Source organism: Montipora capricornis, chromosome 8 (genome assembly GCF_036669925.1).
Source record: "Montipora capricornis isolate CH-2021 chromosome 8, ASM3666992v2, whole genome shotgun sequence".
In the NCBI taxonomy this organism is placed as follows: Eukaryota; Metazoa; Cnidaria; class Anthozoa; order Scleractinia; family Acroporidae; genus Montipora; species Montipora capricornis.
The window spans coordinates 12,072,151-12,087,150 of NC_090890.1; the positions used below are offsets into that span (position 1 = coordinate 12,072,151).

The following is a 15,000-nucleotide window of genomic DNA, read 5'->3' on the forward strand; positions in this document are numbered from 1 at the left end:
TAGCTTGTTAACTGACAATTTAGTGGCTTTACTGACGAGCGTGTGTAGCAATTAACGTTGCGTTTGTTATCTTACAGTTACGAGTAAATTGAGCCGACTTGTTGATGCATATGACATTTTACCTGTCACCATAAGCAATTAAACATCATGGAACAGTTTGGTAATGTATCTGAAGCATGACCCAATGTTCCCGTCTTTAACGAAACTGTTGCCTCTTTTTCTTGTTTCCAAATTTGTTTGCCGTGAAATCGAATGTTCCACTGAAATACTCATTTTCCCATTGAAATTTCTAGTTTAATTATCTTGATTCAAAACCAAATTTAATACTGCATGCAGTTGCTAATAAATAATTGATCACTGCAATAAAGGCCTTTAATCTGAAAACCAAACCCTCAGGCTCTGTTGATATGAGATGACAAAAAATCGTATCACTCTTCGACCTGCTTTAAGCATGATGAGCTGTTACTTTTCCGTTCGTGGCTTGGCCATTTTCTTTTGGCTTTGGCTGGCTTGTGTTGAGAACAAGACGTACGCTGTTCGAGGTTAGAGAAATTTAGTTTGGTCTGTAACTTAACTCAAGATAGAAAAAGGTGCTGAGACATTCCTTGACCGATGAATATGCGAAGCTAGCGGTCTCGATTTTGTTTTCTGTTTTTTTTTTTCATTCACTTCGTTGATCCAGAATCAGTTCGATTTCCCTTTGTCTCACAGTTCACAACTTAAAAATAAGATACAGATTCTTTGGCTCATATATAACATCAAAGACATTTACTTTGACTATCAGAAACCATAAGTTACCAGTAAGTCTTGCCAAAGGAAGATTATAAAACTGAAGCCAAGACTTGCATTGAAAGGAATTTCTTCACATCGGGTGTGAACTAACATCAATTCCCACTGCCATTTTAAACTTTGACAAAAGTTCCTATACAATGCATCTGGTCGATCGCTTGAAGCATATCCAAACTATTTAAGGTTATCTTAATAGCAAAAAATTAACTTAAGTGTTTTTGAGGCGACATTGACGCCCTATACAATTCTCAAAAAGACAAAGTTTAGCAAACTAGACCACTGAAACTAGTAAACGAAATCTTTCCTGCCTTTTTCGAGGCCCGCACTACGGTTTATGGCAAAAATTTCATTAAAGCTTTTATTCCAGCTAAGTAAAGGTTCCCGAGTTACTGTTTCGTTGCAAAAGCGATGCCCGGCGGTTCGGACATAATTTCAATGAAAGTAATGGACGTCCCATTAAATTTTTAGGGGATGACAAAAAAAAAAACAACCACCAAAATTCTTTCTTAAGAGTAATATGCGAAAGAGGTTTGTGATTGCGCAAAAAAAAAGGCTATAAACTATTAGAACTATAGATGCTGAAAAATGTGTATACAATGTTCAGAAGAAATTGAACACACGCTCGTAATTTAATCGGACTGTCCCCAACCTATTGAATATTGCATCAGTGTAATTCATTTTAAGTCGAGTTCGATCTCAAATGATAACATCAACTTCTCCATCAATTTGAAGTGTGGTGACTCTTGCCACATTTTAATCAAGTTGCTTTTTTCCCGGCTCAGTTAAAGGATCCAAAACCATACGTTTCTTCTTTTGCGTAGGGAGAAACATAAAAACTAGTTCCAGCGTATTCATTAGAATTTCACGTCACATGTACAATCAAGTGTTGGCTAAGCTCTATTTCCTCTGGCATACTTCCTTTAGAGTGCAAGTTTAGGGAATTTTTGTCATGGGGTCTCACGTAATATCAGTGAAGGTAAGATATAAAGAAATTGTGCTAAAATATTCCTAAACATCTTAGGAAACTGTTAAAGGAGTGTTCCCAGTACGTAATTGATGAGGATCGCTATCAGTAAAACTGAAGCTGTGTTGGGAGACGACGGAATTGAACTATTCTGTTGAAATTAAAACAAGAAAATTACCAAACTACTGAAATGTAGAAACGCATTTTGTTCTCAAATCTAGTAAGCTTTTTCGCGCTTGCAATTACAACACCAATTATCTCAAACACCTCATAATGCACCTTTATCTCTAGTTACATTGTGCCAGAGGCGAGCCGTTTCAGAAGTTCTTCGCAATCTGATTTCAAATCTACTTTCCTTCTACAATCTTCTTGTTTGTTTGTTTTTTTTTTCTTGTGGAGGGAGGAGACAGTTGGGAGGGGAAAGGTGGTTTTGTTCCTCGAAATTAAACGGTAAAATGAAAAAAGCAGCTTCTAGCAATTAGCTAACAGGATTTAGCAGCTAAACGTACAACTTATGGTTCTGTCACATCTTGCATTATTCCGTTCGTATTGTTAGCACAGAACACCAAAAGTTAAAATTGACGAAGCAAATTATAAGGCTTGTCAAATTGAATGATGTACCTGTCTAAAAAGTTAGAAACGAAGCACGGTACCGAGCAGTAAACAGGCAAAGAGGTTTATTTTTTTAAAACCTCTCGTAGCTGATCAAGATAAAAATTCAAAAGGCTCTTTAGAATTTTTTTTTTAATGACGTCAAGTGCAACCCAAGTGCAATAAAGGCCTTTCATTAGGAAAAGAAGCCTTCGGGCTCTGTTGATACGAGACGACAAAAAATCGTATCACTCCTCGTCAGCGATTCAAGCATGAGAAGCTGTTACTTTTCCGTTCGACTTTTGCCTTTGGTTGGCTTGTGTTGAAAACAAGACGTACGCTGTTCAAGGTTAGAGAAATTCACCTTGTCTCACTATATTTCAAGGAAGGCAAGCTTTGAAAATGTTGCTAAACAGCTCAAAGTGTTGAAGGTGTTCAAAGCAAATATTATGAAGGATTCATATAAAACTGAAACTGTTGGGAGAAAACAGAATTAAACCATTCTTAGTTGAAATTACAAAGAAAAAGCAATAACTGAAATGTAGAAACGTATTTTTTCTTCAAATTTAGTAAGCTTTTTCGCTCCTGCAACACCATGCATTCATATCAAATACCTCCTGATGCATCTTCAGTCAAATGAAGTCTATGGCGTTTTTCTTTAGTTACACTGTGCCAGAGGCGAGCCGTTTCCGAAATAATAATTTTTTTGCACTCTGATTTCACATTAAGTTTTATTCCTTTCCCTTTTTTGGGAGATCGTTAAACGGTCAAATAAAAAGAAACCCAGTTTTTACCAATTAGCTAATAGCATTTAGCAGCCAAAGTTACGACTAATGGCACTGTTAATGACAAGTTTCCAATTTGCAATTCATTTGTGCAACATAAACGTTTTGTCCTAAATTGTACTCTATGAGTTGACGAGCAGACAACGCTGACCCATAGTAGCCACCTTATTTTTTGCTAGAAAGTACCCAAGTACTCTCATTTTAATGCCCTCTAAAAACACCCTTACCTCAAGTTCCTCGGTTTTTTTTTTCCTGGAAGGAATTGCTCGCGGCTCTTGTTTTTTTAAAACAGGAGCAGTAGAATAATTTCTTTGTCTAAGGCTTGATTAAATACTGCTTTTCAATTTACGATCCGCTTAAATACTTGGTTGATGATTAGCATTAATTGAAGAAATGTCTGCAAAGGTAATCATCACTGAATTGAACAAGACTACGGTACGGATAGTGTTATCACATGCTTTCCTTCGTCCACCCCATAAAAGTGAAATGCAATTACTGTTTTGTTCTTGACTACGAAAGTGTCACTGACAAAATCTTTGCTAGCTTACATTGAATATGAGACTAATGAAATCCAAACTGCTCTTTTAACAAAAAAAAAAAAAAGAAAAAAGAAAGAAGGAAAAAATAAACACATTGTTTCCAAAATGAAAACATGAACGCACTACTGTCTTCAAACTAGGACAATAAACTCCTTGAATTTGAGAATGAAAAATGACTAGATTCTCTCTGAAACTGTGAAACTTCACCATGTTTCAAATCTTACCAATAGTCATACACTGAACGCAACATATGGTACAAGAGTGAAAGCACCTGCATACGTTCGTGCTCTAAAATACAAAGTTTTCGTCTTAAGTTTAAAATGAGGGCATTTATTCCATTTTTTTTTTCTGTTTCTCCAATGTTCCTTGTTTTTCTTCCGTAGAACACTATTCTGAAGTTTTGTTTTCACAACATACATGTTAACATCCTAATAATATACATGAAAAAAAACAAAAACAAAAAAAACAACTAAACTCGATTCTGATTGGCTGAGAGCAATGCAGTTCAAGTGTAACACAGTGCAAAAAGTGTAATATACCAGTGCAAAAAGTGTATTACCACTGCAAAATCACATCGAAATTCGGGAGTATGCTTGGCGAATACACAATAGGGGTGGTCAAAACCAATCAAAACTTTTGTTTCCAGGTCAAGCGCGAGTCCTGGATGACGCAATTTATGGCGCAATTTTTCTTTGATTGCGTGAAACGCGTGCGTTTCTTCTGCTTAACCATCTTAAATTTTTTTCATGTACACTTTTAATAAAGGCCTGGCCAAACGCTCGCAACAACTCGGAACATTGTTGCATGATGTTGTGACATATGTTGAACGGGCTGGCCAAACACACGCAACATTTTCAACATTTTCAACGCTACATGTCGATGTTTATGTGCCCCAGGCCCCTGGAGCGCAGAAAGTGGACCTAGCGCGCATACCCTACTGCCACACTGTTTCGTGAACGTCGCCAAACGAGTACAACATCATGCAGCATCCAAAATGTTGCGCGAAAAGTTTGACCGTTTTCAAATTTGATCCAACATCATCCAACATCATCCAACATGTTGTAACATATTGCAACATATCTTTACAGAGTGGCCAAACATAAGCAACATGTTGTGCCTCAACAATGTTGCAAGATGTTGCGTTGAAATGCTGCGAGCGTTTGGCGAAGCCTTAAGGAATCACATGATTTTTCTCCTGCACTTTGGAAAAAATAAGCACTTGTAAATTTTTTCAAAGAATACAAATTGCTCGCGCAATTTTTGTCGGCTTTGAAAAAATTTACTCGTGCTTATTTATTCCAAATTGATAATGGTAGTAGGACTGAGTAGAGTCCAATTTGGTCTGTAATCATACAAGTGATTGCCAAAATCGGACGACGGCATAGCGGGAGTCCGATATATTTAATCACGAATGTGATTACAGACCGAATTGGATGACACGAAGTCCTGTTACCAATTAATCATAACCAATACAATTTGTAAGAAACCAAAATTAATGTACCCATTTTTCACTGTCTAATGTTACAAATTCGTCCACTTTGGAAAATCCCCAGTTTGGTAGGGGAAATGGTTGTTGCTATGGTTATTGTGATAAATTATATTATTGGTAAATTAAGCTAAGTGCACTTAATATGTTGACTGATGTAACTGTCCAATTTCAGGTATCCGATTACGGCCAACTGCCCGATTTCATTCTCTGATTTCAAACCTACACAATAATTAGTGCAAAATAAAGCAGTTAATGCAGCAATCAAATTTGAGAAAATTGTAATGGTTATGATTACACTCGAAATCGTGTGATTACCTATGCACACTTAGGGTCGCTGAATGTAAATTGCGGTCCGATATTATTATAATTCATAGCCCGAAACTTGAAAAAGCAGAAAAGCCGTATTCTAGAGAACGAAGCGAGGAAAAGAGGTGGTTAACATATCTCCTATATTATTACACAACGTTAACTACGCCTTTATTTGAAGCAACGAGAGCAAACTTTTAAATCTGAGAGGATCGTCCTGTTAACGTTGAATACAGTCCGTTAAATCGACCAATCGCAGCAAGAGTACTAGCTTGGATATGATAAAACAAATAATTCTTCCGTTGCATTATTAGCACAGAACACCAAAAGTTACAATTTTGGGAGCAAATTATGAGGTTTGTCAATCTGAATGATAAGTTTGTCTAACCATGCACGTGATAACATTGTGAAAAAAACTCAAAACAAGACTTCTTGAATTCATGATCGTCACTCAATCCAAATTTTGTGCGAAATTTTATGTGAAATTCATGACGAAAGGGCCCGCGTAATGACAAATATCAGGAATATCGCATTTGCACTTCCAGAACGACTTTTCTCTTTAAGAAACAACAGGAATGTACGTACAATAATTTGTATAAAATGCTTGAAACTTAGCTCAGTAGGTAAAACACTTAAAATCGGCATCAATTGCACGTCCCGGCACTAGAAAAAAAATGCACGGAATTTCGTGCTGCACGTGCAGCACGATTATTTTTCATTTTTTAACCAATGATATTCTTGCTTTGTGGCGTTGTCGTTGCCGTAGACGTCTTCTTTGCTTAAACTCCCTAATTATAGAGAATTCTACTGTTTGGGATTTAAAATAGTGGTCGTTGGCCTTATTAACGAGTGAGCGCTTTAACGAAGGTGTTCTAGAATGTATGGCCGTTTTGACGGGCCAAAAAAAGGTGGCCCCAATAACGAGGTGACCGTATTACCGAGGCCGGTGGCCGAAAGGCGGGGTCCCACTGTATTTATAACAAAGAGGGGTGAACGGCTTTTCCTGTAAGCCATGCAGCTGGATTCAGTGTTATTAAATGACGAAAAGAAAAAAAAATTGAAAAAGAAAACTGTGCAGGGAAAACGTTTTGGACTAAAAACTTGTTTTATACTGATTCAACTTCCAATTATGTCATTTAAACCATTCGTTTATAGATTTTACTCATAGTGCCTGCAACAAACGTTCTGTGACGTTTTTTCGACCACGGGATGGTGAGTACTTAAAAGGTCACGTTTTTATGAATATCGTCCTCGACAAATACGCTAAACCCTGTGAGCAAGAATGCCTTATGGATCCAAAATGTGTTTCCATAAACATTGGCCCAACAATGGAGGACAAAACGATTTGTGAGCTAAGTGATTCTGATCATTACCAGCACCCCGAAGATCTCGAGTCAAGACCCAAGTGGACATACAGATTTACAGAGGTAAAATAATTTTGTTAAACAAGTTTAACGATGTTGGATAAATATTTAATTAAACAAGTGGTATAAGCGTGCTTACTCCGAAGTTTTCCTGCTTAGAGCACAAGTAATTTACATAACAACTAAGCTAGCTAACATATCTACTTGCGTTTAGCAATCCTTCAAAATAAAATTTTTAAGTGATTTTAAAACTCTGAGAAGTGGCTCAGTTGGTTGAGCATCTGGCTGTCATGCGTGAGGTCGCGGGTTCGAACCCCGGCCGGATTAACACTCAGGATCTTAAAATAACTGAGGAGAAAGTGCTACCTTTGTAATTTCATCTGCAAATGGTTAGACTTTCAAGTCTTCTCGGATAAGGACTATAAACCGTAGGCCCCGTCTCACAAATACCTTCTATGTTCATAAATTTCCTGTGGGACGTTAAAGAACCCACACACCATTCGATAACAGTAGGGGATGTAGTCCCCGGTGTTGTGGCTGTCCTGTTGTCTCCAGCAGAAGTATCCGGCTTGGCGTGATGTCTCTAAAATGGCTTACGGTGTATGAGGCCACCTAAGCAGAAACAGCCATAAGCCAAAAAGGGACTTTGCCGAGTGCTGGAACATGTAGATATAGATGTAGATGTAGATAAATTTTTCCTGTTTACTTGCCAAAACTGCAAAGCTAATGGTCGAAACAGTCGTTACTTTTGATTTTGTTCATACGAAATGATTTTTTGTTTGTTTGAAAGAGTCTTTCTTAGCTTCTGAAAAGGTCTCTGATAAGGCTCCGAGACTGGGAGAAACTCGTGGTCGAGCGGGAACTGCCGTGTTCAATTGCAAGTTAAGGAAACTGGGATTTAAGGAGGCTCGAAATAGTTTCTCCTTTATTGAAACAAATAAACATATTCTGTTTGTAGCTACAGTTTGGATAATCATATCAGGACAAAATTTGGCCAAGGTATTAAGTACCTATCATAGATTTCTCACATTACATTTTCCTCTAAAATAACGTTACCATGGCAACGATATAAGGCATTTCTTTAAACCTTAAAATCAAGATATATTGTTTTTTGTGAAAAAAAAGGGACGGTGAAATCTTCCCATTCAGCGTTAACAGATAATGTTAGAAATAATCTCTAAGATATTTAAAATTCAAAAAATTCTGTATGTCAGTTTTTCAGAAAAATAAGTTTTTTGAAATGTGTCGCTAATTTCTTTTTTCACCTACAGATTTTTTTTAAATTTGAAAGACAAACGTTTTAAATTAAGAACTGCTAACATGCATAAAAGTAAAAAAAGTCACCGTCCGGAAGTAAAGATGTAAGCGAGTAACGTTGCAAAATCAGGAAAAATGAAGGGGTTACAAGATCGCAATTACGCATGCGTCACCCGCTCATTAGAGTGCACGCACGTGAAGCTACAGGCCAACTCAAACGGATTTAAGCGAGCATTAAACGGTGTGTGTACAATTTTCCGTGTTTTCGTGAATAGGAGATGGCTATTTATTTTCCATATGTGTAGGAATTAGAAGAAAAGGTGAGCGAAATTAGCGGTATTTGTTTATTTTTGGTGACCCACTTTGAATCGTGAGCTGACGAGAGTAACTTTTAGAATTGCGTGTGTGGCTTACGCGCGCGCCGCGGCGCGCTCAACTGAAAACCCTTTCGAGCCTCCTTAAACATGTTCTAATAATGGAAGTCAGTGAGTGGTCAAAATGCAGTACCATGACTCCTAAGAAGAGAATTAGTCTAATTTAGTGACATCTCTTAACATGTTACAGATTATTAATAGCATGGCATAGCTTACCAGCCTACATAACATAGTTTTTATGTCACTGACTCGGGCCCTACAACAGGATGTATTGATGACATGCACTGTTTCTCCCTCCATTGTCTATTTGATATCCCTGAACAGGAGTAGGCAAGGTTATGTAGTGGGTAGAAGTATGGATTTGCTTCGTCCGTAATTTACTTCTCCATATTTTCTCAGAATCCTTGCAGCAGTAATCCTTGCCTCAACGGCGGAAAATGTTTTATGGGTTATACTGACAAGAAGTACGTATGTGATTGTTTGTCAGGATCTACAGGAGAACATTGTGAAAAAGGTAGACATGAGAAACTTTTTGCTTCTATTTGCTGTTCGTTGTTATGGGAGGGTACGGTAGATTAGAGACAGTCGAGAGGATACAAAACATGCTGAAACAGTGTCGACTTTGAGTGGATGATAAAAACACAACTTGGGACTTCTAAAAGGACTTCGATAGAAATTCCTTTTACCCAGAAAGGTCAGATCTTTGATCTAATGTATCCTTTGCCCAATTTCCCCGCACAGGACCGCTTTCGGTAGAAGACAATCTAAATAAGAGAAGTGTATCCAAAATGGTGAATTTTCCAAAGTACTATTAGCTAACACCGTGGCCCCAATTTTAGAAAATTAAAAAAAAATTGAAAAAACGTGGACCCAAAACTTTGTCTCTCACGCCTTGCCCTAATATTTCACACTTCCCTTTCGAAAATCCGGTCAAACCTTAATGTTGTTTTGCCATCAGATATGGCTTAAATACAGACGTTTGATGAATTATTGTAAACCTCCCCGAAGAAGTCTACGTTACCTAGACGAAACGCGTCGGAGAATAAATGAGTTTTACAAATACAGTTCGCAGAGTGCTGCTCCCGAGTTTAGTTTTTTCAACTTTCTTTTTTTTTCAATTGCGGGTGCGATGGAGAAGGGACAATCGTAATTTTCCATTTATTTTGTGCTCAGAAAAGAAAACAGGAAGAAAACAGGGAGGATTAATACCAGACAATTTTAAATTAAACAAAACGTGATTCCACTTTTAATTCTCTTATTGGCGATTTGATTCCTCTGCTGTAAAAAATCACTAAATGGTCATTTTCTTTGTTTCAGTTCATCCTCGTGTGTCACTCAATCCGGGACCCCTTTACGCGATTGAAGGAAGCAATGTCACCTTTCCGCCCTGTAACGTGACTGGCCAACCTCCACCAAAGGTTATTTGGAAAAACGCAACCGTTCAGTTATCCAAGAGTTGGAGGGTGTGGTACAACGACAGCTTGATGCAAATTTTACAAGTTCGTAAAGAAGACTCGGGTTTTTACATTTGTTCAGCAAAAAATATTTTGGGGAGCGTTGAGAAGAAAACGTCGCTGGTGGTGGTTTCTCCTCCACAGTTCACTGTAAAACCCCCCTCCAAGATTATTGGTATTTTGGGCTCCAGTATGACGCTGAATTGCAGCGCTACTGGTGATCCTAAACCAACCATCATCTGGAGAAAACAAGGAGGTCAGATACCAGTTGGGCGGAGACTGCAGATAAATGGTGCGTTAGTTCTTACAAATCTAACACTGAATGACACAGGAAATTACTCTTGCGTTATTACAAGTGCCAGTCTGATTCAAGAAATAGAAACTGTGACAAGTTTGGAAGTAAATGGTGAGTTGATTTTAAAAGTTATGTCACATCTAAATGAAAATACCATGCCAACATAAAATTAAGGTTTCCATTCCGCGATAAATAATTCTGAATTTTATTATTAATAAAGTGAAGCAGAAAGTTGGACCGGTGTGGAGAAGTGGGTTCTGCGAAAACCTCTGTTCAGAGCACAGAAGTTGCAATTGGTTCGAATAATTTCCCGAAGTACGTCAAATCCACGTTCCAGAATGCCTGCACTGATAAAATACATCCTCAGAAATTGTCAGTGGATGCTTTTAAAGATGTTTATGACGTCGTTGTTTATTACAGAATTGTCCACCCAAGCCAGCAGGCTAACACCCACTGTTATCCTGGCTAAGAAGGCAAGAAAAGCGCCCCTCAGGGCCATGAGTGTTGAACGACTTGAATTAACGCCTTTCTGGGATTAAGACAGACTTAAGAGATTTGGGCGACACTGAACACATCCGGTGCAATAATTCTGTAAGACAGTGTTAATGTACTTTGGTGGTTGCGTAATGCTAGCCGACGATTCAAACTATCTGATTTATTCCTAAGAGTCTCCCTAGTTTATTTTTTTTCAAATTTTTAACTTTTTTTAAAACTGCGGGTGTGGTGGAGAAGGGATAGTTGTAATTTTTCATTTATTTTGTGTTCAGAAAAGAAAACAGGAAGAAAACAGGGAGGATTAATACCAGACAATTTTAAATTAAACGAAACGTGATTCCACGTTTAATTCTCTTTTTGACGATTTGATTCCTCTGCTGTAAAAAATCACTGAATGGTCATTTTCTTTGTTTCAGTTCATCCTCGTGTGTCACTCAATCCGGGACCCCTTTACGCGATTGAAGGAAACAATGTCACCTTTCCAATCTGTAACGTGACTGGCCAACCTCCACCAAAGGTTATTTGGAAAAACGCAACCGTTCAGTTATCCAAGAGTTGGAGGGTATGGTACAACGACAGCTTGATGCAAATTTTACAAGTTCGTAAAGAAGACTCGGGTTTTTACATTTGTTCAGCAAAAAATATTTTGGGGAGCGTAGAGAAGAAAACGTCGCTGGTGGTGGTTTCTCCTCCACAGTTCACTGTAAAACCCCCCTCCAAGGTTGTTGTGATTTTGGGCTGCAATGTGAGGCTGAATTGCAGCGCTATTGGTGATCCTGAACCAACAATCATCTGGAGAAAACAAGGAGGTCAGATACCAGTTGGGCGGAGACTGAAGATAAATGGTGCGTTAGTTCTTACAAATCTAACGCTGAATGACACAGGAAATTACTCTTGCGTTATTACAAATGCCAGTCTGATTCAAGAAATAGAAACTGTGACAAGTTTGGAAGTAAATGAAAATGGTGAGTCGATTTTAAGAGTTGTGTTATATCTAAATGAATATACCATGCCAACATAAAATTAAGGTTTCCATTCCGCGATTAACACTTTTGAATTTCATCATTAATTAAGTGAAGGAGAAAGTTGGGGGGTGGAGAAGTGGGTTCTACGAAAAACTCTGTTGCACAGAAGTTGCAATCGGTTCGAATAATTTCCCGAAGTACGTCAAATCCACGTTCCAGAATGCCTTCACTGATCAAATACATCTTCAGACATTCTCAGTGGATGCTTTCTAAGATGTTTATGATGTCGTTGTTTATTACAGAATTGTCCACCAAAGCCAGCGGGCTAACATCCAGTGTTATCCTAGCTAAGAAGGCAAGAAAAGCGCCCCTCAGGGCCATGAGTGTTGAACGACTTGAATTAACGTCTAACTGGGATTGGGACAGACTTAAGAGATTTTAGCAACACTGAACATGTCCGGTGCAATAATTTTGTCAGACAATGTTAATGTACTTTGGTGGTTGCGTAATGCTAGCCTACGATTCAAACTATCTGATTTGTTCCTAAGAGTCGCTGAAATTCAACGTGTATCTAGATCTGGTTCTGAGGATCCGAGTTACAGTCTTATTCTCCATTAAGTCCAGCCCTTTTCACCGGCGTGGAGAAATTAGGTCCCAACCACGCTTGGATTTTCTTCGAAAAACTATGCCGAACAGAAGTTGCCTGTGGTTGAAACTGCCCGAAGTACACCAAATCCGCGTTCCACAATGCCTGCACAGATGAAATACACCCTCAGACCTGGGTGAATACTGTCCACAATGTTTATGATGCCGTTGCTATCACAGATAAATGGAAAAGTTGCAAATGGTTCGATGATAATTGCCCAAAGTACATGACATCCGCGTTCCACAATGACAGCACAAAAGAAAAACATCTTCAAACCTTCTTGAATGCTTTCCAAGATCACAGTTTCTGATGTCGTTGTTTATTACAGAATCGTCCACCCAAGCCAGCGGGCTAACACCCATTGTTATCCTGGCTAAGAAGGCAAGAAAAGCACCCCTCAGGGCCATGAGTGTTAAACGACTTGAATTAACGCCTTTCTGGGATTAAGACAGACTTAAGAGATTTCAGTAACACTGAACACATCCGGTGCAATAATTTTGTCAGACAGTGTTAATGTACTTTGGTGGTTGCGTAATGCTAGCCGACGATTCAAATTATCTGATTTGTTCCTGAGTCTCTGAAATTCAACGTATATTTGGTTCTGAGCATCAGAGTTACAGTCTTATTCTCCAGGAAGTCCAGCCCTTTTCACCGGCGTTGAGAAATTAGGTCGCAATTACGCTTGGATTTTCTGCCTGTGGTTGAAATAACTTCCCGAAGTACACCAAATCTGCGTTTCACAATGCCTGCACAGATGACATACACCTTCAGACCTGCGTGAATACTGTCCACGATGTTTATGATGCCGTTCTTTATCACTGAAGTGTCCACCCAAGCGGGCTAACACCCCGTGTTATCGTAGTTGCAAGCGAGAAAAGGGCCTCTCAGGGCCATGAGCGTTCAACTTCTTGAACTAAGGAACGTCTTTTTGGGTTTGAGACAGACTGATGAGGTTTTAACAACAAATGAACACATCCGGTGCAATGCTGTGGTCAGACAATGTTGATGCGTAATGCTAACCCTAACCGACGATTCTAACTATCTAATTCTGTTTCGTTGCAAAAAGTAAAAAAAAGAAATCCAACTTTTATCTAGTTCTGAGCATCATTCAGAGTTACCGACTTATTCTTCTTTAAATCCAGCCCATTTTCACGTTTTATAAAACTTTGACTTAACTGTCCGCCAAAACATTTTCAAAGGGGGATTTATTTACCTTTTTTTACGTTTATTTGCTCACAGCTATCAAGAAGAATAAGAACTGTCAGACGTGCTTACAATGAGCTTGTAACTAAGTCAGAATCACCTAGTAAAACACTTCATACAAGTTGAAACTGTTTGCTGTTGATCAGTGAAGATTTGATAGTTTCGTAAGGAGCCGGGGCTTGAAGACTTTCAACATTGTTTATTTGCCATTTGCATCGCTCTCCCCTTTTTCGCTATCGGTGTCAAGTCTTCACTCTCCTGTCCCTCGCGTAAGAGACGAGTAGATGGCCTCGTCCTATGTACCGTCCAAGGCGTTTGAGATTCCACAGGTCTTCTGCGGGATTCAACAGCTCAATCTCCGCCTGGTTCTCTTGCAATGTCTCACTCATCCATGGAACAAAAAGATTTCTGGACAGCACCATTTTCGTCCCAGTGGGAGTGTACGTATATCCGAACTGGGTCGCTGATCATGTACGCCGAAGGGCGAAGGGCTTGTTCACTTAACGAGCGGCTGGAATTAACAGGAATTTTCGTTTTCGTTCGAGTCGATGAGTTAAAGTTTGCGCTTTACCAGAATGTGACATTTACATTGTTTTGAATTTGTTTGGTTTAGTTTCTATGTTCAAAGTTTACGAACAGTTTCAAGTTTTAATAATATCGGAAAATCAATGGTGTTGAGGTTAATGGTCCAAACAAACCTGTTCTCATTAGCACTTAATGATTATCAATTCAACCGGAATTTGCATCTCTTTTCTTTATTTGTAAACATATTTTGTTCTTTAAGATGTTCGCATTTAAATTTGAATAATGACAAAGTAGTTTCGCATCTCGCTGCACGAAATAATTTCAAGAATTTTAATCACAGCTCACTGTTCCTCTTCAACTATGGCGCGCCTTTCCAGTCAATATTTATTGTGTAATGCATCTATTACATTTCTGTGCCGTTATTTTTATTTCCTTTCTTTATGTTTTTTTATTTTGCTTTGATATATTTTCTATCTCTTTCCATTAATTGAAATATAAGTGTTAGGCACATTTTTTTGTTCTCTTTATTTTATATTCGTTTTATATGTGTATTTATATTTGTGCTGTATTTTGTTTCGTTCTAATTAAGTATGCAACATGTGATCGCATTACATTGTTCATACTTACCTTACTTTTTTTTTTAGCGGGCGCTCTCAGCTCATCCAATATTCTTGACAACCTCGATGGCAAGTACCTCAACAAGTTGAATTGTTTCCTAGCCCCAGTCCTCCAGAGTCCATCCCACAGCAGGTTTGTGAAGTGTTGGAGCGCTAAGACAGATGGCTGGGCAGCATCCACCTTCCACAGCAACTGTGATGGAAAGGGTCCCACTGTTACAATAATCGAAGTTGGCAGCTACATATTTGGTGGATACACTGACGCATCTTGGTCCACCCCTCCTAACGGTAAGACTTCTTTGTTTATTTATGTTTATTTAAAGGGGTAGTGTCACATTATTG

At 38.5% G+C, this 15,000-nt stretch overlaps 1 protein-coding gene across 1 annotated transcript in view; it reads left to right on the forward strand.

Moving 5' to 3' along the window:
* The first annotated feature begins 435 nt into the window (after nt 1–435).
* LOC138014493 (peroxidasin homolog) overlaps nt 436–15,000 on the forward strand; it is a 31,957-nt gene continuing 17,392 nt past the window's right edge. The window contains exons 1-6 of the mRNA XM_068861572.1: nt 436–542; nt 6,619–6,890; nt 8,858–8,972; nt 9,776–10,318; nt 11,119–11,667; nt 14,686–14,946. Of these exons, the coding sequence (XP_068717673.1) occupies nt 452–542; nt 6,619–6,890; nt 8,858–8,972; nt 9,776–10,318; nt 11,119–11,667; nt 14,686–14,946 (1,831 nt within the window). The 5' untranslated portion in view covers nt 436–451. The remainder of the gene's footprint in view (nt 543–6,618; nt 6,891–8,857; nt 8,973–9,775; nt 10,319–11,118; nt 11,668–14,685; nt 14,947–15,000) is intronic.